General features: G+C 37.9%; 3 protein-coding genes across 8 annotated transcripts; 2 read left to right on the top strand and 1 right to left on the bottom strand.

Moving 5' to 3' along the window:
• The first annotated feature begins 2,909 nt into the window (after nucleotides 1-2,909).
• Nucleotides 2,910-5,249, top strand: LOC113761568. 2 transcript variants are annotated; one of them, XM_027304624.1, is made up of 3 exons: nucleotides 2,910-3,218; nucleotides 3,363-3,481; nucleotides 4,912-5,249. In XM_027304624.1, the coding sequence occupies exons 1-3, from the start codon at nucleotides 3,064-3,066 to the stop codon at nucleotides 4,929-4,931; spliced, it is 294 nt and encodes a 97-aa protein (XP_027160425.1). In that variant the 5' UTR covers nucleotides 2,910-3,063; the 3' UTR covers nucleotides 4,932-5,249. The 2 variants fall into 2 exon arrangements, with proteins under 2 accessions (XP_027160425.1, XP_027160424.1); XM_027304623.1 differs by lacking the exon at nucleotides 4,912-5,249 and adding an exon at nucleotides 3,764-4,267 and having other exon boundaries at nucleotides 2,914-3,218.
• Nucleotides 5,250-8,693: 3,444 nt separating this feature from the next.
• On the top strand, nucleotides 8,694-11,550 carry LOC113763595 (uncharacterized protein At1g01500-like). 2 transcript variants are annotated; one of them, XM_027307446.1, is made up of 3 exons: nucleotides 8,694-8,776; nucleotides 9,829-10,664; nucleotides 11,290-11,550. In XM_027307446.1, the coding sequence occupies exons 2-3, from the start codon at nucleotides 9,942-9,944 to the stop codon at nucleotides 11,515-11,517; spliced, it is 951 nt and encodes a 316-aa protein (XP_027163247.1). In that variant the 5' UTR covers nucleotides 8,694-8,776; nucleotides 9,829-9,941; the 3' UTR covers nucleotides 11,518-11,550. The 2 variants fall into 2 exon arrangements, with proteins under 2 accessions (XP_027163247.1, XP_027163245.1); XM_027307444.1 differs by lacking the exon at nucleotides 8,694-8,776 and having other exon boundaries at nucleotides 9,534-10,664.
• A 1,338-nt stretch (nucleotides 11,551-12,888) lies between these two features.
• On the bottom strand, nucleotides 12,889-15,330 carry LOC113762746 (BTB/POZ domain-containing protein At3g05675-like). Of its 4 annotated transcripts, none has more exons than XM_027306324.1 (3): nucleotides 13,948-15,330; nucleotides 13,267-13,568; nucleotides 12,889-13,207 (listed from the first exon to the last, which is right to left on the bottom strand). In XM_027306324.1, the coding sequence occupies exons 1-2, from the start codon at nucleotides 15,184-15,186 to the stop codon at nucleotides 13,287-13,289; spliced, it is 1,521 nt and encodes a 506-aa protein (XP_027162125.1). In that variant the 5' UTR covers nucleotides 15,187-15,330; the 3' UTR covers nucleotides 12,889-13,207; nucleotides 13,267-13,286. The 4 variants fall into 4 exon arrangements, with proteins under 4 accessions (XP_027162125.1, XP_027162126.1, XP_027162123.1 ...); XM_027306325.1 differs by having other exon boundaries at nucleotides 12,889-13,225; nucleotides 13,285-13,568; XM_027306322.1 differs by having other exon boundaries at nucleotides 12,889-13,568.
• Between the last annotated feature and the right edge of the window lie 4,960 nt (nucleotides 15,331-20,290).

The following is a 20,290-nucleotide window of genomic DNA, read 5'->3' as shown; positions in this document are numbered from 1 at the left end:
TAATGATACCTGCAAGCCGGCTTCTTAATCTGTGTGGATGAATATCCTTCAAAAAAATCTGCATGGATGAATACGTTTTGTTTTAGCCCAAAATCGAGCTAGGGCCGAGCTTCGAGCCAAGTCGAGCTCGGTCATATTGCACCCTTGACTCAGGTATCCTTATATTATATAATAATAATGAATTTTTGTCAAACTGCGTTAAGAGTTATTTTCGTCTTTTAAGGTGGGTATTGATATGCGGTGAAACTTGGAGTATAAATAACAGAAGCAAGAAATTCTATTAATTTGACTGTATTATCTCTCTTGTGTTTTGAATGTGTAGTTATGCATGTGACATTTAATTAATTATTACACTATTTATGTGTGAAATTACTTCTTTGCCATTTGACGTGACAATTAACACTCAAAGGTTCTAGAACTTCGTGGATTTTATGTCATTTTGAGTTGGTAATTAAATTTGTAGTATCCTGGTCATTATGTTAAGTAAAGGTACAACGGTTAAGGGAAACTAGAATCTCTCTAGTTATCATATAATTACCTCTTAATAACATTATGATAATATGCGATGGTTTTTCTTCCTCTTTTATTTCTTTTTGTTATTGCATAATAGATGTTGCCTTTGGATTTTGATAATCGGGTATTCTTTATTCCGAGTATGACTAAATTGTTTTCTTTTTTTGTGAAAAAAATCTCCCTCTTTTGACATGCTTATTGATTTTGATTTTGAGGAAAGATCCCGCTACATAATCCTGCGATCCTTGGATTTGAGCATAGCATGAATAAGAAAGAATTTTGTTCAACGTACCATTATGTCAACTTCCTAATAGACCCATCATTATTGTCTCAACCCCTACTTACTCGGACCTAATCAATAAATTTCAACTAATCAAAATTTTTTCTTTTGGTCTCACATAACCTACAAGCAATTGAATTAATTATTGTCTAAGTAACAGTTGTTTCTAATTATTCACACATTCATCTGTTTGCTTCTTGCTCTTTCCATATTTCCCCAACATCTACGAATGTAGGATCTTTTTTCTTCCTAACCTTATATTGCACCAGTTATCTATACCAAACTTCTTTTTTTTTTTTTTTGGATTCCAACCACTCTATAAAACTAAGATCAGTTTCCTGCCTTTTCCAATTTTGTTCTAAAGTCAAATATTTCTTTGTGTTTCTTACAAGGGTGAAAAAGGCAATTGGAAAGAAAGATGTAAAGGTAAAAATAATGCAAATTATTATGAAACTTATGGTGGATGATCATCATCACAATCACGGCCAACTTGTTCCAATTCTTTTTCTTTATTTTCAATTTAATTGTATCAAAGTTGTGAACCTTATAAATTAGAATTTTGCTGATTTAAGTACTCCTTTTGGTTTAGTACAAACTTTCAAAGAAGCATTTTCTGTTCCACCAAATTTTCATTTGTTTGCTTTCACAGAATTCTATGTATTATTATTTTACACTAGCATAATTTCATTATTCATATGGAATTTTGAAACATATAGTGACTGTTTGATTATTATTGTAGGGTTAGTAGTGAAAATACCACATCTACAAGTAAATATTGGGAAATATCATTAACCACTTTCTACTTGTGGCTTCCAACTCCAATTCATGTGTGCAATTTTTTCTCATTTTGGCTTTATGATGGGTTTGCTCTACCAAACAAGTTCTTTTCACATGAGGGTGTTTTTCTATTGTATTTCACCATTACGATTGAGATGTGCTATCAAAGAAGAAACAAATTTTCATATTTTTTTTATAGTGTGAATCTTTCAAGAGAATGTGAAGGGTATTCTCTTTAGGGTTAAATTGTGAGAACGGGTCACTTATTCCTTTTAATAATGTTTTATGAAATAGACACCTTGAGCTCCCAAAGAAGTTTTACTCGTGTTTGTTTGTCCAATGCAACAAATTTGGTGCCGACATTACTGATTGCTTTAGGAGAGGCAAAAGTGCAAAAATTATCCTCAATAAGTTCTACGAGCCAGCTCTTAATTTCACTTTATTTGTTCTCAATGGATTTCCATTAATGTGAACCTATAAATTTATTTCTTTCTAAAAATCCTGCTTTTAGATTATGTTATGTTTTTTTTTCCTATTAATTAGAACAATTATAAATTCTATGCTCCAATCCACATCATGCTTGACGGATAGCTTGACAAGACCAAAAATATATTAGGCATCAACTTGCTTGGATTTTGGATTCTATGTGCACAAAAACTTAGGGACTTCCTCAACTATAGTTAAGATGGATTGTCTGATACTTTCAAATTATTTGTGTGATGCTTTTGAACTTTCCATTATATATTTACAAGGTTGACTCATTCTTTTCGAGTGTCAGGTTTGTCAAAATTGATGTGGATGAGATAAAACTAATTAAGAACAAAGTTAAGTGCTAAACTCTTTTTAATCTTGTAATGAGGTGTAGTATAAGGATGGAAATTATCTACTTGATATTAAAAAAAAAAAAGTTTTAGCTCTCATTTGTTATGTTGATGTTGAATAATAAAAAGTAAAATATTATTATTTCAATTTTGGATGTTTTCTTATTACGTTATTTAGTTAGCCTTTTTTGACATTTCCTTCTATGTTCTTGATTAACATATATAGAAGAAATACTACGTGCACTTAAAAATTAACTATTTTTGTGTAAGGTGTGAAAGAATTTATTTATAAATAATTCTATTTTAACTGATATGATACTTATTATATATATATATATATATTAATAACTTATATTTACAATACTTTCAGATTTATCAATCTTATTGTAATTTTCCTTAAAAATTATGTAAAAAATTTTAAATAGAAGCACCCAACACCTGCGCGCTTTCAGCCCCTAGTTTTAGATATTAAGTGATATTAATTTAACCAAAGAGAAAAGTTTCACCAAGCGGCGTCGTCTTTCTGGCGGTGACACACACAAGATAGCAAAACCCTTGCGAACGGAGCTTGCAATTCAAGTGGGTCAAAACCCTTGATACGATCCGTTGTAATATCACTCACTGGATAGACTGGGAGGATAGTCTCCGTCAGAAAGAAATACAAAACCGAAAATGGCAACGGCGTACAGATTAGCAGCAATGGCGAGTGCGAGGTCTGTGGCCTCTCGTCCAAACTCGGTACTCAGAAGAACTATGGCTGCTCCTAAACCAATTCCAACTTTCCCTTTTTCTTCTTCCACCTCACCCCTCCCTCGAGCTGCCTCCAGGTACCCTTTTCATATCATTGACTCTTTCTTAATTACTTATCAGGTACTTCTTTAATTAGGTGACAAAATCGTCCTCCACACTTACGCATCACTTTTTTTTTTGTTTATTTTAATAATCGACTATTTGTTTTCCGGACCTGACAGGGTTGTTGCGGCAATGGGGAGCGTGGAGTCGATGATGCCGCTTCATAGCGCCATAGCTTCAGCTCGTCTCAGGTCCAGTATTGCCTTTGATTCCTCGTGCTGGAGCTTCCTCTCTCAAGGTCTCTATTCTTTTCCTAATCTTTAGCTCACTATGGTTCAACGATTTTGACTTTTTTTTTCCCGTATCCTTTTTGTGTTATGTAGTCTATATATGAAGTGATTGAAAGTTGTTTCGGGAATTAAGCTGTTTTGTGTGTTCATTTAAGATTTTGGGGGTCTAAATGATCACAGTAAGTGCACTTATTAGATAATCCTTTACAAACTTCGTAGCTGTACACAGAATTCATCGAGTAATTGTCTATTACGTTCTCATGAGCTTGTTGTATTTGATGGTGGTATAGGACTTGCAATACCTTTGTGACAAGATTTCGCTGGGGTACCACCAGAAGGCAATTGGATACTTCCTTTTTCTTTTTTGGTTGAAGTTCCTGTACCCCTTTTGATGTTGGAATTAGATTGATTTCAATAACTAGCTTGAGTTTGCTGCTTTTGGGTAAACACCCGCTGATAACAAGTGATATTATTTGCTTCCCATTTGCCCCAATGATGATTGTGTTTCATGTTGCTGATTGGGATATGGAGGAATTCTGTCTTGGATTCCTTTTGGGTGAGGTTGAAGGGCAGCCTTTTCTGTATAATTTCATTTGTCTATTCTTCTCTGGTTTTTTGAGACTTTATTCTTCTGACTGCTGGTCTTCTCTGCTTGTACTGAAGAATCTTTCTTCTTTTACTAAACAGGCTTGAGTGGGTATTTTTCCAGAAGTATGTAAGAGGATTATATATACCTAACAATTTCTTTGTCCAGAATCTGCTGAATTTTGAGTTTTGAGGTGGCTATTGTTTTATGCCTGCATTTGATGGACTTGTATTGATACACCTATGTTGGGAATGAAATGCTTCTTGTGGGTGAAAGTACTTATAATGTGAAAGTTATTGATTTTACCCAGCATTACCCTTTGCTAGGGAACTGGAAGAGCACCATAGTTTTGCCCTGTGTGATGCTTCCTACTTTGTTTACCAATCATATCACTCCTCCTCTTTACTTCAATCATCCACCCGCCCTTCATTATCCAATACAGGTAATGAACGGTAAACACAAAACTCTGGTGCTCCTTGGGGTGCTTCATTATCTGTTGTCCTAAATGTCCTGTTTAAACTTTCCTGATGCTATCTCCTTGAATTGTTGGGGAAGGTTTTTATTTCCCCCCCTACACTTGGTTTGAGTCTTAAAGTCTGTCATCTCTAAGCTTATTTAAGAAGCATGAAAGTTAATTGGATTATCCTCCCATCAGATGAGACTCGGCAACCAATAGTAATAGATGGTCATAGTGGTCTTACTACTGCAAAAGTAACAGAAGTTAGGAACTCAATCAGCTTTCATAATCTATTACTGTTGCAGCTGAATTTACTATAAATGATCTTTGAGAACACTTACCAGAAAAACTTTTCGCTGATTTGCCTTCATTTTTTCTTTCTACAAATGCATTAGACTTTGCTGTTCCACGGTGACAAAGCTTCGGGTTGCGGTTGACCGGTTTCTCTTCTACTACTTCTGTCCAGTCCCAAACCTTCCCCTAGCCGTATCCTTTCATGAATTCTTGAGTAAGGGTATCCACTGTAGCTTTGAAGAGTATGCTTTTGTTGATTTTCATCTATAGGTGTTATCTTTCGTATCCCCTTTCATGTTAGTGATAGGATGCTGAAAATTGACAGATGATAGGTTATTGTTGCCAGGGTGGAATACATTTCTATCAAATGTGCTCAAGCCCCATTTCGCTGCCTACTTTTTCCCTTCCCCTTCCCCACGGCGACACAACCCAAAAAAAATAAAAAGATCTTGAAAATTAAAGGATGGGCGGAAAAAGCAAAGACGTTGATTTAGGTTTTGCCTTTTGCCGAGAAGCCTGTTGAAGACTTTACCCGTTGGACTAGTCCTTAGTTGTTTTGATTTGGCTTACTTATAAAGCAGGCTCACTGATTTGATAGAAAGAATCATTTGAAACTTGTCTACAAGCTGGAAGTAGCCGTGATCGTATTCTCTTTTGTGCAACCATGAGAATTTGGTAGTACGTTTCCAATATGGTGGCTAATTTTGCTTTTATACTAGTTCCTAATTATTTTCCAGTCGCGTACTTTTGTCTGGTGCCAGAAAAAAGAATGATTGCAATATCAAGGCAAAGGGAAGTCTAGAGATTTTCTTTAAGCAACTTGAATTGCCCCGATACTGTACATGAAGCTGTATGCCTGATAAGATTCAAAAATGTCGTCAGACCCAGGTGTCTAATTTTTTATTTTTTTTGTTAAAAAACAAAAAAAAATCCTTTTTTTTTTTGTTTTTCCCGTGATGATGCAAGCAAGTGCCTCTGGTTGGGTTCCTTAAACACACCTAATAATAAGCTGGAGATGGTTACAAGTTTGAAAAGTTTTTTTTTTTTACACATTTTTCAAACACTCGACTGTACAAAAAAAATTTTCTAAAATGAGTTACAGTCAAACTTTACACAAAGAAAGACTCAAAAAAAACTCGCCATCCAAAGGGGAGCTTGGTTTTAGATCATGCTTTTTGTATTTGATTAGCCGGCCACCACTTTTGTTTTGCACGAGAAAAACATTTAAGACCGGACGAGAAAAACATTTAAGACCGGACGAGAAAAACATTGGGAAGCTTGTCTCGCCTTGCGATAGGGCCATGTGGGCGTTGCATGAGCCATGAAGAGGATGAATACCGGACGCTTGGGTCACGTGTTCCTTCAGTCCTCATCTCTGTCTGGTAGGCTATTAGTTAGTTGTATGGGAGATCAGATATTGTAAGGTATCTGGGCGCAGCCCAATGGGACTGGATCTGGATGGCCTCCCCGATTACACCACTGTCACGGCTCGGCTCGAAGTTGTATGTATGCCTTTTTTATTAAAGGGAAAAAAATAATTAATAAGGAAGGTTAAAAAAAAATTTTTAAAAAAAGGGTTAATAAAGAAGGCCTTCGGTCATTGGATTTTTAGTGCTCAACTAAAAGAACCTGGCAACTTCAGCAGGATTAAAGCCATCAAACGCAGTAATTTTGTAGCATGATGCTGAATCTTCTGTTGATGCGTTTAGGAAAGACGTTCGGATTTGGTTAGTCTTTATTATGGGAGGAGTTGGGACTGTGTGCAAATAACAAAACCGGCGTTATTTCTTGAAATTTTTGTAAAAAAAAAGAGTATATCTTATATACACTGACAGTGTATACACTATCATCGTTTGATTCATGACATGTGCGAAAAGTTGAATTTCAAATTTAAATTTTATATAGTTATCATTCATCCAACGATGACAGTGTATACACTGTCAGTGTAGGAAAGATTAATCCAAAAAAAAATGTACAGATAATACGTAAGGTGAAAAGATTACTCGTAAAATGTGTTTATGAAAAATGCAAAAAAAATTTTAATAGAAAAATGCAATGCAAATTCTACCAGCGCGTAATTTGTGTAGTGTATGGGAAGTTTGGTCATCACAGATAGTAATGACAGGACCATTTCAACTAGAGCTGTTAAGTCAATCGAGTAGCTCGAAAGCTCGTTAGAGCTCGACTCGTTAAGGCTCGAGCTCGGCTCGTTAATTTTGGTTAACGAGTCGAGCTCGAGCTCGAAACATGCTCGTTTAGTTAACGAGCCGAGTAAGCTCGGCTCGTTTGATACTCGAGTAGCTCGTTAGAACTCGTTAATGAAGGGCATATTTGTCATTTTAGAAATTAAAATTATAAAAATTAAAAATTATAGGTTTTTATTAAGGTTAATTTGCACGAGCTCGAGCTCGAGCTCGTGAAGCTCGACTCGTTTGTGATAAACGAGTCGAGCTCGAGCTCGAACTCGAGCCACATGTACACTTAACGAGCCGAGTTCGAACACATTTTAAAGCTCGTTTTCCTAACGAGCTCGAGTTGAGCTCGGTTCGAATTAAACTCGAGTCGAGCTCGGCAGCCAAATACTCGGCTCGATTAACAGCTCTAATTTCAACCCAAAAAAAAAAAGGTATTTAAAAAAAAGGGAGAGAGAGAGAGAGAACCGACGGAAAAACATCAAGAAGAAGAAAACAAAATAACGCACGTAGCATCATCCATCGTAAAAACAAAAAAGCAACCAAGTGCTTAATGGGAATCTTAACAACAATGATGGGTTACTTAGGGATTGAGTTAGTTCATGACCATTTCTAATAAGTCTCCAACAATCAGCAATCAATCAGGTAGTAAGAATATTGAGGAGTTATTTAAGGATTGAGTTAGTTGTTGCACCTTTTTTTTTTTTTTTTTTTTTTTTTTTTTTGGGTTTCCGTCCGTAAGAAGATTTCTTCCATTCCTGATTCAACCCAAGGTACAAAACGTGACGATCAGTTTCGGCGTGCTTCATTCCCAGTTTTGAAGGGAGTAGTTACTGCAGTAGAGTAGAGTAGACCTCTCTGCCGTGTAGCAGTAATTGTTTGAAATGCATGCAAGTCGTCCAAACTCCAAATCCGATATGATATGATGATAATGGCATTTCAATTTGCACATCCCTTTCACTGCATCGGCCTTGTCAACCTCTCTGCTGGGTGCTGGCCTCTCCCCCCATGCCATCTCGTTTCACACCTTCTCTCTCTTCAGGATAAGATACTCAAAAATCTTAGACACGTCCACTTTTTCCAAATCTCCATCATTATTTGCACTAACAACACATGCAATTTGCGTCGTATATTTCCTCACCGTCTTTGATTAGTCGTGTGATTAGAGTTTTTTTTTTCCTGTTTGTTTGTTTGATGGGAGCGAGATTAGAATTCAAACCCGGGATATTAGAGGGAGTAATGTACGTGTACATATTAATATAAAGAAAGAACCAAACGAAACGTTACATCTTGTTTGGTTTTGTTTTCTGTTAACCACCCCACCTAGTTTAATTAAATGTTTTCTCGTGTGATTGATTCTGTACCTCTACCAACATCGGAAAAGCAGAGACAGAGGACAACCCATTTCTCAGTGTGAAATTTGAGCACTTGGGTTGTTCCTATTTTCTGACATTATGTAGTTTGAGTTAGCTGGTGCGTTCTTTGTGTATTTCTGTTCTTTTCCTGTCGGAGAATTGACTTGATTGCTATTTGCAGAAAAATATGCAGTAGGAATTTAATTTGATGTACGTGACGTGACGTTAAAGAGGTGATTGAAAGATGTGTTAAAATTTTTTTTTTTAAAGAAAAATAGCTTTCAAACAAAGAACTTCTCGGAGTGGTTTCCACTGTTTATTCATATTTGGAAGTTGAAGAACTGGAAAACAGAGGCCTGTGACTCATCAAGCCGAGAGTTGCATCGGAAGCGAAGATATTTGTGGTGGGCGTCTGGCTGGTGAGTAGTTGTGCCATATGTTTGTATACCACGTAACGGAATCAAGGAGCAGCCTGTGTGTTATTAGTAGTGGTTGTAGTTTCGTTGGATCTGTAGGTGTTTATGCACGCAGGCATCTAAACACGCACACTCCCACTGCACAACCTGCAAAGACTTTTGTTTGTTTCTTCATATTGGTATGACGAGCATGATTCTGTCCTTTAGTGAATGTGCTTGCGATTTACTAGTACCGGGTAATTCTTTTTCTCCTTTATCATCGTCTCTAGTTTGTGAATATCTCTGATCGCACTTAATTAGTAGCAAAATAGCATTCAGCTTTAATTACTGTTTCCTACATCCTGAAGCAAAATAGCATTCAGCTTCAATTACTGTTTCCTACATCCTGAATCTCTAGAGGTTTAAGAATTTATTTTCTTTCACAAGTTCTGATTCAATTGTTCTTTATTCACTTTATAAATGGGATTTATGTTAATCTTCACTTTAGTAGCTTATGATTCTATGACCAGAAATTACTGGTAGAAAACAGGTTAACCTCGTTTACCTATAGGACAAGGGCCTTCTGCAGGGCCTTTTTTCTTAGCTTCTAAATTCTCTTGCCTGTGATTCAACTCTCTATTAGGAATTTATCTCTTGAAGGGAATTGCAACGCTGTTATCTGTGTACTTCTGCTGGTGCTTTCAGTTTCTCCTACCCGGCAAAGTTGCTCCCTGCTTTTCTTTTCCTGTTTCTCAGATTCCGTTGTGGTTTGCTTCTCTTCTGCTGCTCAGACTCGAATAAAGGAAACAAATTTTGGACTCATTTTTATGTGACGCGTTCTTTGTCCTCTTCAAGGTTCTATCTTCCAATACATACCTTGAGGCTTCCACCTCCTTTTAGGAAAGGCTCCTCTCCCTCTTCGTTGGTTCTCCTATTTCTTCTAACGAGTTTCATTTTGGTAGTGCGCGACTTTTCAACAGGAAGTTTCTCCGTCCCTCTACTCTCCCTCCTTTCTTTTGTGGCAATTGAACTCTTGGCTCTGAGTGGCTTTCGTATCGTGCTTGACATTTCTACAGGTTGTCTTTTCTTGCCGGTCTGTTACTTGATGAGGAGTTTAAAGCCATCATATCAAAGAAGATGAGCCTTGAAGGATTTCACTAAGAGAGAGATTTATTTCCTTTTGAGGAACATGGGGAATTTTCACGGGAAACAGAATGGCAATGGAGTGGCTGAGGATGGCTGCCACCCTGCTAGTCCAAGGCACTACAAGCACCTGTCCGGTGGCATCACGACTTCTTTATCTTGGCTGGATTTGAGAGTTTTCTATGTCAGGGTTAGCAAATGTGAGATCGATGATTCAACTCCCCAGTATCTTACCTTAAATCACGTTCCCCTGGACTGCAATACCCTTCTGGAAGTAAATGGTGTTAGAACTGGCATCTATTCGGATGGCGTATCAACCCTCTTAAGAAGAGATAGGATAGACAAGAAATCTGAAGAAGTTACCTTCGTGAGTACTGACAGTATTAGGACGACAGGGAGTGTGAAACTTGAGGTTTTTGACAAGGATGTTCTTGTGCTGTCGGGAGCACTAGAACTGTGTAATAGTGACGGCTTTACTGGCGCAGATTCAAGAAATCACGACCAGTGTTGGAGTTTGAATTGCGACTCGGATTTACCAGTTGGCTCTGTTCTCCTCAAGGGAAATCAGTACATGAACCTGGAGTCAGGCTCGCCATCAATCGAAGTCTATGTAGCTGGTTGCTTTTCAGGTTGTCCGATTATACTGACTAAGGCTCTGCAGCTTGGTCACAAGAGGAAGCAAATGAGGAAGGCAATGCTGGATTCGATTCCAGAACATGAGACAACTGCAAACCAGAAAGATGACTCATCATCTATACACGGAATGCAGGTTGATAAATTCATTAGCTACAATCATTTGAATTTGGTATCGACATAGTGATGTCGTTTTTGTCTATGATTTCAAATCCTTGCTGAATTTGCAAGCACGACATTTGGTTATTGTTCAACAGTCTTAGTATTCCGACTGAAATACAACCTTGCATATTCCTAAACACCTAAGGACAAAGACACAGCAATTTTTAAGAATCTAATGGTGTGAAACCTGCTTCAATCATAGGCATAGGGAGTTCCTTTCTTATGTATACTCTGTTATTACCATAATGAATTAACAAGCAGCTTTCCTAGCAACGATACTGGCATGCTAAGAAATGAAATGACTTGCACACTTCCATGGTTCTTTTCAACATTCAGAGATATCTGATTCTCTCTTTTTTCATTTTCTTTTACCGTTTCTTTCTCGTAAGCATTAAGCAAGCTGATTTTATTGAGTAGTTTGAATCCCGCATTGGATGTTGACCTGCTTGTAACTAAACTAGGGTAGGTAGTTATATCATGATATCAGGGAACTAAAAGAATGGGCTTAATGTTTAATTTAACTTCCTAGTTCCAATTATATTGCAAAAAGTTGTTTCACCCTGCTACTTTGCTCATCAAACATTTTCGTGTTATTGCAGGTCACTGAGCAGCAGAATTGTGATCCAGAAATGGAAGATTATAGCCGCCGTCATCCAGGGACGGAGTACATAGAAGGAGGGGATGGAGAACTGTCATGGTTTAATGCTGGAGTAAGAGTAGGCGTTGGGATTGGTCTTAGTATTTGTGTTGGAGTAGGAATAGGAGTGGGATTGCTAGTCAAAACCTACCAAGGAACGACCAGAAACTTCAGGAGGAGGCTATTCTGATTTAGTCTGTTCTTGTCGAATTGAAAGCATAATTTGATGCCGGCTTTTGTGATTTTCTGTGGATTAAGGGTTGTAAATTATCAAAAGTCTTAACTGGCTTTGACAAAAAAGAAAGCATAATTTGTTGACTGTCCTAACAATCTCCTGACCTCTTCTTGACTGGGCCTTGCTTCCCGGATAAAGTTCTTTTCCTGTAAGCTAGCCAGCTCTTAGGTGTTTACCTCCAAAGGCCCCACTAACCCTAGTAGTTGTGTCTACTTTTGCATGGATCCATGAAGTTTCAATTTTTCCCAAAGTATCCTGCAGCCGATCTTACGCATGATGCAGAATAGCCAGCCTTGGTGATCAGTCCAGGCCCTTGAACAACTACACAACTTCCGAATGTGTGTGTGAATTTGTAGTCCTTGATGAAGTTTAGTTCTATTAGAAGAGATGCAGCGGACGTGTCTCATTGGAGCTGGACGGTCTAACCTTCTATATTATTATTTGGGGCCTCCAACTCCAAGAGGGAAATGTGTTTCAGATACAAATTAATACTCTGCAATAATTCCTTTTCCAATGATCCTCACTTCCTCCTACTCGTTGCGAATTTGGCGTGCTTTTCCTCTTTTAGGGTGCGGTGTTCTGTAGATTATGTTTATAATATATGTGCACTGTATTAAAAGAACCTCGAGCCAGTTATCAAATTTGCGTGGCTCTTCCTGGAAAAACGTCTTCAACATCCACAGCTTTATGGTCAAACCCACCCATCGACAAGATTTTCACCAAGCATCAGAGAGTGCTGGGCTGGCGTCTGGACTCCGACTCTGCGTGATTATGTGCGTAACTAGACTAGCATATTTCAATGGCTCCAGGTCGGTAACTATTGTGTAGGTAACTTGACCACCAAATTATCGTATATCAATGGCGAAACACGGCCATTGGACTGCTGTATTTTTTTAACTTTCTCAATCGCGTCAAGGACAGACGACCACAAAATACTGCTACTTCAAATTAGAAGAAGACGTTAATTACTTCAAATTACGATGCGAGAGGGCATTAGCGTGTCAATCATGCAAAGATGAAGGAAGACTGGGAAAACGTGGTAGGTTTTTTTTTGGAGGAATTCGAAATTATGTTCACATCCCAATTGATGCTCGTTACTCTTTCTTTAATAATCATGAATTACACCAAAGGGAAGCATCTTCAAGATTGGCGTGATTTGATGAGCTGTCGGGTGCCCAGTTTTGCCTGCTGCAAAGTGACTTCATGAAATTGGTACCAAAACTAAAGAACAATTAGCAGCAGGACTTCTATGGCTCGATCCACGGTAAAACAAACCCGTTAAAGACTAGTATTAATCAGGGAAGCGACAAAAGGAAGAAATGCGGAGGCAGACAAAGTTACATCTATTTACAGAAAAGGATCAAGTTCATCATTTACAGCGTACAACCTCTTCTTGTGAGGTAATGACAACATCTCCACTTTGATATCAGTCAGCAAGAACTATACTAAACAAGACTGGTTCAGATAGGAGCATGGTTGCCACCAAGAACCCCCCCTATGCTTCTTCTGAAAGAAGCGAACCCGGTTGCTTGAAGGGCGACGTCAAACATACAGTAAGCTTAATTTACAATCATCTACACATGAGAGTTTCAAAACATAGCAGTGTCCCTCCCCTAATGACAATCGACTTTGTAGCCAATAAAGCCTATCATGACTTGAAGACCATCATTGACGAATGACAATCGACTTTGTAGCCAATAAAGCCTATCATGACTTGAAGACCATCATTGACGAAGGCTCTCAGCCGGCAAAGATCGATTAGCACGTCGAAACCAGGTTGTAAATGCAGTGACCAAGTGAGGACAATCATCAACATTTCGAGTTGAAAAGCTGAGGCACTGCTGCAACAACTCTTGGGCATCTGACATGGGCAGTGTGGATATGATTCTCAGAAATGTTTCTTCCAGCTCCTGGTAAAGTGATTTGTGGCTTGACATCATATGGGAGACATTCTCTTTGCATATGATCAACACCGGTAGCCAATCTTTAACAAGCTTCATTCTAACCTGTTCAGGGAACATAGACGCATGAACCATTCTGAGCACTCAAAGTACACAAATATCCATTCGAGGTAAGTTGACTAATCACAGCCAAATCAAGAGAACCTTAATCTATCAACAGGAAAAAGTGTTTCAAGTCCTGTCAATCTGGAAAAGGTATTGACTGACATAAGAACAAGTCGCAAGGATTTAGTCGAAAGCTCAGTTGTTTCAACTTCGTCCCGTTGTCATTAAACAACCTTGAAGTATTGCAACAGGATAATGCATTTTTAGAATGAATAGAAGGGGGAAAAAAAAAATACAAGAGTAGCTACTGTCGAACATGTATGATACAATGGGCATGCTTAGCAAAGCTAAGATACATCCATGTTGTCAAGACAAATACCTGTCTAGCAGCCAGAATGTTCCCTGTGGCAACAGCATTGGCAAGCTTGCAAGTGCACCTAAGAACGACAGCGGGCAGCCCCGGCACAATATTCCTCCAGGCATCGTCGCGAAAAGCCCTTTGCAGATCCGCAGTAAAAGAAGCCTGGTCGCTCCACTCTTCCGCAGCCGTATCGGCTACTCTGAGCTCAATCATCCTTTCAACCAACCACAACAAATGCCTCCCATTAGTCATCGCAGTGTGCAAATTCAACCTCTGGATAGCCTCAGTCTCGTTATGATCTCCACGAAAATCAGGACTCGAGTACTCCTCCAACGACTCCTTGACAATCTTCAAGCTGGTCTCAAAGGCGCGATCCAACACTCTCCTGGCAGACTCCTTGGACGAAAAATCCCTCAACAACTTGGCCACGAAAGCCTTAGCGAAAGCCGTATTGGGATGATTGTGGATAGCAGACATGATTAATCCGTGAAGCATTTCTTCAGAGGAATCAATCTTACCAGGTGAAACCCTAGCCAGAAGCTCCTGAGACTCCTCATCGCTAAGAAAGGGGACTAAGCCCAAAACCTTCTTCTCTTCGTCTTCGGTCCAGGGCACCGCCTCGAGGAATCGAACGCAAGCCCTAACGCAGTCTTCAAAGAGCAATTCGAGCGCCACGGGGAGCAAAGAGAGAGCCGTGGAGGCAGTATCAACGACGTCGGAGAAGTCGTTGGTGTAGAGAAGTTGAAGAACGGTGAGATGATAATCGATGGAGCCATAAGTGGCAGAAACGCCGAGGTTGAAGCGATAGATGACCGGGGAGGAAACAACGACGTCGTCAGCAGGGCATGATTCCTTGTGCCAGCGATCGGACAATAAGGCGGAGAAGTACCTGGAGCGGCGAAGGACACCGGAGTGGAGATAGATCTGGACGTCGGCCTGATCCACGGCGGAGATGGACTCAGAGTCGTCGGAGAGGAACGCAGAGGAATTTTCGACATAAAGACGGAGGACGACGTCGGCGGTCGAAGCGTCATTGAATCCACCAGCGGAAGAGGAAGCGGAGGAGGAGGAGGAGGAGGAGGCGGCGGGATTAAAGAGTAAGAAGAGGAGCGGCGGGGAAAAGGGTTTATGAGAGACTTCGTTGAGGGAGTCGTCGGGACGCGAGGAGTCGATGACGGCGACGGTGGAAGGGAAGCGGCTGTTGCTTCCGACGCGTTGTCTCTTTTTGGGGGCAACGCCGCCGGCGACTATCGTCATATCTCGTGAGGAGGGCACGGGAATGGGACTGAGGAAACGCCAGGGAATCGGAGTGAAACAGAGAGTTGAAAGGCAGCCGGATGTATGCGTTCTAAAATGTCGAAACGCCGCAGCACTGAATCAAGTCTCGTCGTCGGAGTTAAATTGGGATTTTATCCACAACTAAAGTACATGTCACCATCAGTGATGAGTACGAGAGTGTCGTCATATGCGGGGGTGTATTGGAAAATGACTTTTATTTATTTTTTTTTTAGCTTTTTTTTTTTGAAAAAAAAATCATGGACTTGATGTATTGGAAAAAAAAAAATTTTACTTAACACGTCTAATCTACCTACCGTATGAATACGCGCTATATTAACTATATGATTATTCTTCTTTATATATATATATATACTTTTTCAATTAACTTTTTTATTTATTTAAAAAATTTAACACATGCATTATATGTTAACAAATTTCCGCAAGCATTCGTTATACAGAATCTTGAAAACAAATGAGTAAATAGAATAATACTAAGGCATTGGGGTAAAAGCGTTCTTACTATGCGTATGAAATAATTTTCAATAAATTTCTCCTTCGAACGTCAAATTCTTCTTGATTCCTTTCTCGTATAATGTCTTAGCAGTGCAATCAACAAATTGGCTATACCACCGCCTGCCTGTCTCTTTTCTTTCATTTAAGACAAATTTGACAAGTTATCTCTCTGTGCTGATAAATTCTCTGTTTGTCGCTCAACACAGTCAGATGATGATAATGACATCATCGTATTTTCATCGATACTAACCTTATCCATTGTCAATAATTAGGTCTGTAGGATTTTTTTATTTATTTATAAATATGTATATATATATATATATATACATTCCATTTCTCTCTTCCCTTTTCAGAAGTGGTGGACAAACGGATATTTGAACCAATCACCCTAAACAAAGCCAGTCTTGCACACATGTCATGTCTTCGTGGGAGAGTGTGGTTTGTTTCATTTACCAACAAAATTGAGCATTCAGCAAAGAATTCTGAGCTCTGTGATCATCACAACTCTCATATGCTATACCTCACTCTGTATTTTTGGACAACATTCTAAACAGTTTTAGGAGATTAGTCTGATCGAAAGGTTAGAATACCCTTAAGTGAAAAGAAAAAAAAAAAGAATCCTGAGCTGTTTAATCAGAATTAGCTTTATTTACATGGTAATATAAGAGTGTTTTATTAGAAATACTACTATTTTGTAGGTCCATTAGTAATTAAGTACACAAAATATCACTATAGATGAAATGGGATCCGGGCCGACTCGAAAGTCCAAACTGGGCCATAAAACCGATTCAATTTATAAGCTGGAGTGGGGATTGGGCCTTTAGCGTGAGCTCCGTCAAGACGAATTTGGGTTCAAAAATCCAAGAATTCCAAAAAACTGGTGTTGAAGCCTGTGGAAACCCGCCGACTGAAGAATTCCATCGACGCCATCCGTGGGCTTCCCTCTCGAGGCTAGTATAAATTCGACCCGCACTTTAACGCGAATCTCAGGCTCAAATCGAACCCAATCCAAATTCATAATTAAACAGAGTACATAATCAAAATATATGTAAATTTATGGATTATACATAATATTTTATGATTTATTATAAATTCTTATGTAAATTATTAATATTTTTGTGTTATAAAATGTATAATTATAAATTATATATATGAAAATAATTTTTTATGCATTGTCAGTATAATTTTTTTTTTCCATATGAGTAGGTGTAGATGTAAGCTATTTATTCAAAAAGTAAATTTTAAATTTGACATTAGATTACGTGGCATGCATCCAAAGTCGCGTCGTGAATACACTAGGGGTGCTATCGAGCCGAGTCGAGCTCGAGTAGCACCATACTCGAGCAAGACTCGGCCTGTAAATAACTATACTCGTGCTCGACTCGAGCTCAATCGAACCGGAAAATCTCAAACTCGAGCTTGATTCAAGAAAATTTTTAAAAGCTCGAAACTCAACTTGATAAGGCTCGACCTTTAGTCAAGCCTTATCGAATCGAGGCTAGTATAAATTCGACCCGCACTTTAACGCGAATCTCAGGCTCAAATCGAACCCAATCCAAATTCATAATTAAACAGAGTACATAATCAAAATATATGTAAATTTATGGATTATACATAATATTTTATGATTTATTATAAATTCTTATGTAAATTATTAATATTTTTGTGTTATAAAATGTATAATTATAAATTATATATATGATGGACCTTAATCAATTGCGAGTCTAATAAAGTCCAAATTAGACTCATATTTAGTTTAACCCTAATATTCAGATGCAACTCTGTCCAACCTATTGAAAATAAGGCTTAATAACTTTTTTTGAACTAAGGGGCCGGAGTCAAACAAACCCAACCCGAAACACGTGACTACACAATTAACATGAATAGATATACATTGATTAGTAACTCAATATAATTCCTTTGTAATAAAATTAATGGGTAAACTTAATGGGTAAATGGTAGTAAACCTCCTTGACTGTTGGTCCCAAAATCACTTCGCGTCCTAATATTTATTTGAGTAAAAAATGTGGGAAACCCCTCAATTATTATCGGTATTTATTTTTAGCCTCTTATCTAAATTTTGTTTCCAACTGGCCCTTAAATAATTAAAATCACATACTTTAAGGACTTCGGCGACTTTAAACATAAATCTAGCCGGATTTAAAAGGCTTTTTTGTCAGTTCACAATTAAAGTATCAGGAACAGCATTCGAAACCCTAAAAAAAAGGCAACCCTTCAACGATTGCTAAAGAATCTGAAGAAGAAGAAGGACAGGGTGTAAAAATGAAACTTAAAAATGCATAGTCAATAGATTGTACATATGGATATTGGAGTGTTTATTTTGTTATTGGATTAAAGATAGCAACAGATGATTCTTTGTCCATTAGCAATGACCCCTTCTTGGAATAGCAGATTGCGTGATCTTTTAGTGCCTTGGGAATTGACAAACAGTACTTGGCATTCCACTTGAAATCAACAAAGCTGTAGAGTTCTCTTGATCTTTCCAGGAATATTAGACATGGAGAGAATGTGTTGGTGGTCCTCATCGGAATGGTGGAGGTGCAGAGTCTGTTGACACATCGGAAGTTTATGCAGCCAACAAAAGAAAGTTTTCCAGCAGTGAGAAGTATTTTTGAAGGGACATTACACAACAATTTCCTTTGTTTTGCTTCTCCTGATCTATTCTCCACCAAACTCTTCACCTTGATTTCCTTTTGTTCCACCTTCATCTGTCCTCTTAGTTGTTGTTGTTCTTCTTCTTATGATTTCCCGGAGATTCTAACTATTTATTGCTGATGATTACTGGTGTCTCCCCTGTGATGATTATCCTTAAAAAAAGTCCTAAAAAAAAGGCAATTCTCGATTTGCACGGGATTTTTTGAAGAAAATCTAACGGTGTTTTGAAGAAATTGAAGGGCCGTCTCTTTTTAGGGATACTAGTCCTGATACTTCAATTGTGAATGAACAAAAATACCCTTTAAAACCGGTTAGATTTATGTTTAAAGTCATTAGAAGTCCTTTAAAGTATGTGGTTTTAATTGTTCAAGGGCCAATCGAAAACAAATTTTAGATAAGGGATTAAAAGTAGACAATCACAATAGTTTAAAGACTTCCCATGCTTTTTACTCTATTTATTTTCGAGCACTTTGTTCACTACAGTTACGTCAAAACTAACAGAAAGATGAGAGGACAAAAAGAATTGTATATTAGTAGTGATTGGATTAAAATATTCATGGGGATGAGACCTAGTTTAGCATTTTTTTTTCAAAAATGGAATTTTCAAAAGGAAAAATGCATGAATCAATGGAAAAAAGAATCCGCATATCTACCTCTATTTAAAACTTGAAAATTTTATGTACTTTAAGAATTTGTAAAAAAGAATCAATTAATTAATGTGCAGAAGAATTTCAAGAAGCAATACCCAAAAAAAAAAAAAAGAACCAAAAATTGAAGTTGTCAATATTTGGGATATCTTTTTTAGTATCTAGCCATTAATTTGTTTTTTTCAGAAAAAGAAAAGACATAGCAATCCACATATAGGAGTTTTGATCTTTCTTTAAAGAAGAGAGAGTTGAATCATTATATACAAGAAGGGATTTGTTAGGACGAGAATAACTTTACTGTCATCTACTCTAAAAACTATACGCAGTTTAGAATGAGACTGTGAGTAACATTGTTCAAGAGAGTGTTCCTGCTCCATTGACGCAAAATAAAATACTAAATGATCCTATGGAGGATGGATGGGGGGATTCAATTTTGGCACCACAGAGATAGAGGCACAACGTGACCTACAAGGTTGTAGTAATTGTATCCCCAGGCCCGAGTCACCTGACGAGGCTCCCATCATTAATGGATACGTTTCGAATACGCTCACAAACCACTTGAACCCCACCCCCGTTCTTTTTGAGTTTTGAAGCCCGTAGTATAATATCCTTGACTGTCACCAAAATTTCCAAAATAGCCTCTCCCGAATAACACCTGCAAACCGCTAAAAAGTCAAGTAGCAAAGTCTTGCACGCCTGCCTCTCTCTTTTCTTAATTTGTTTCTTTTTCTCTTTCTCCTTTTTTTTTTGGTTTATTTTTCTTTTTGTGGACTAAGCGTCGCTGTATCATGTTGCACCACCGCACCAAATGCTATTCCTTAATTAGTATGGCTAAGAAATATATGTAAAATGATCGCGGATGCCAATTCCCCCTCCTCCAAAAAACAAAAAAAAAAAAAAAGAAAAGAAAAAGAGAGGAGACAATTCGTTCCATATGGGGTGTACAAATTTCAAAGTATTTCGAGGTGTGAATTTCATTACATGTCAGCATCCTAAAAATGAAGAATGTAGACTTATATTCTTCCTCTGTGGTGGACTTGGTTCCATTGCAATTCTTTTTATCATCCGGCGGCACCAAAATCTTGCCATTGTTTCTTTCTTTTCTTTCAACTGCAATCAATCTAGTCGTTCATTCTTACTTTTTGCTATCAACTAGTAAGTAGTCCATTTACACGACAATGATATATATATATATATATATATATATATTTTAATTATTTACTCTATTCCCTATCCTATTCCATGAT

The sequence above is a fragment of the Coffea eugenioides genome, chromosome 2 (genome assembly GCF_003713205.1).
Source record: "Coffea eugenioides isolate CCC68of chromosome 2, Ceug_1.0, whole genome shotgun sequence".
Classification (NCBI taxonomy): Eukaryota; Viridiplantae; Streptophyta; class Magnoliopsida; order Gentianales; family Rubiaceae; genus Coffea; species Coffea eugenioides.
Note: the sequence above shows the minus strand (reverse complement) of the source record. Positions and strands in the feature narration are given on the sequence as shown.

Bases quoted from the DNA above. Each gene is read 5' to 3' on its own strand.
- LOC113761568 (XM_027304624.1), top strand. From the start codon at position 3,064: ATGGCAACGGCGTACAGATTAGCAGCAATGGCGAGTGCGAGGTCTGTG. The intron at 3,219-3,362 runs GTACCCTTTTCA...CGGACCTGACAG, and splicing joins CTCCCTCGAGCTGCCTCCAG to GGTTGTTGCGGCAATGGGGA. The intron at 3,482-4,911 runs GTCTCTATTCTT...CAAATGCATTAG, and splicing joins CTGGAGCTTCCTCTCTCAAG to ACTTTGCTGTTCCACGGTGA.
- LOC113763595 (XM_027307446.1), top strand. From the start codon at position 9,942: ATGGGGAATTTTCACGGGAAACAGAATGGCAATGGAGTGGCTGAGGAT. The intron at 10,665-11,289 runs GTTGATAAATTC...GTGTTATTGCAG, and splicing joins CATCTATACACGGAATGCAG to GTCACTGAGCAGCAGAATTG.
- LOC113762746 (XM_027306322.1), bottom strand. From the start codon at position 15,186: ATGACGATAGTCGCCGGCGGCGTTGCCCCCAAAAAGAGACAACGCGTC. The intron at 13,569-13,947 runs GTATTTGTCTTG...TTCCCTGAACAG, and splicing joins ACATTCTGGCTGCTAGACAG to GTTAGAATGAAGCTTGTTAA.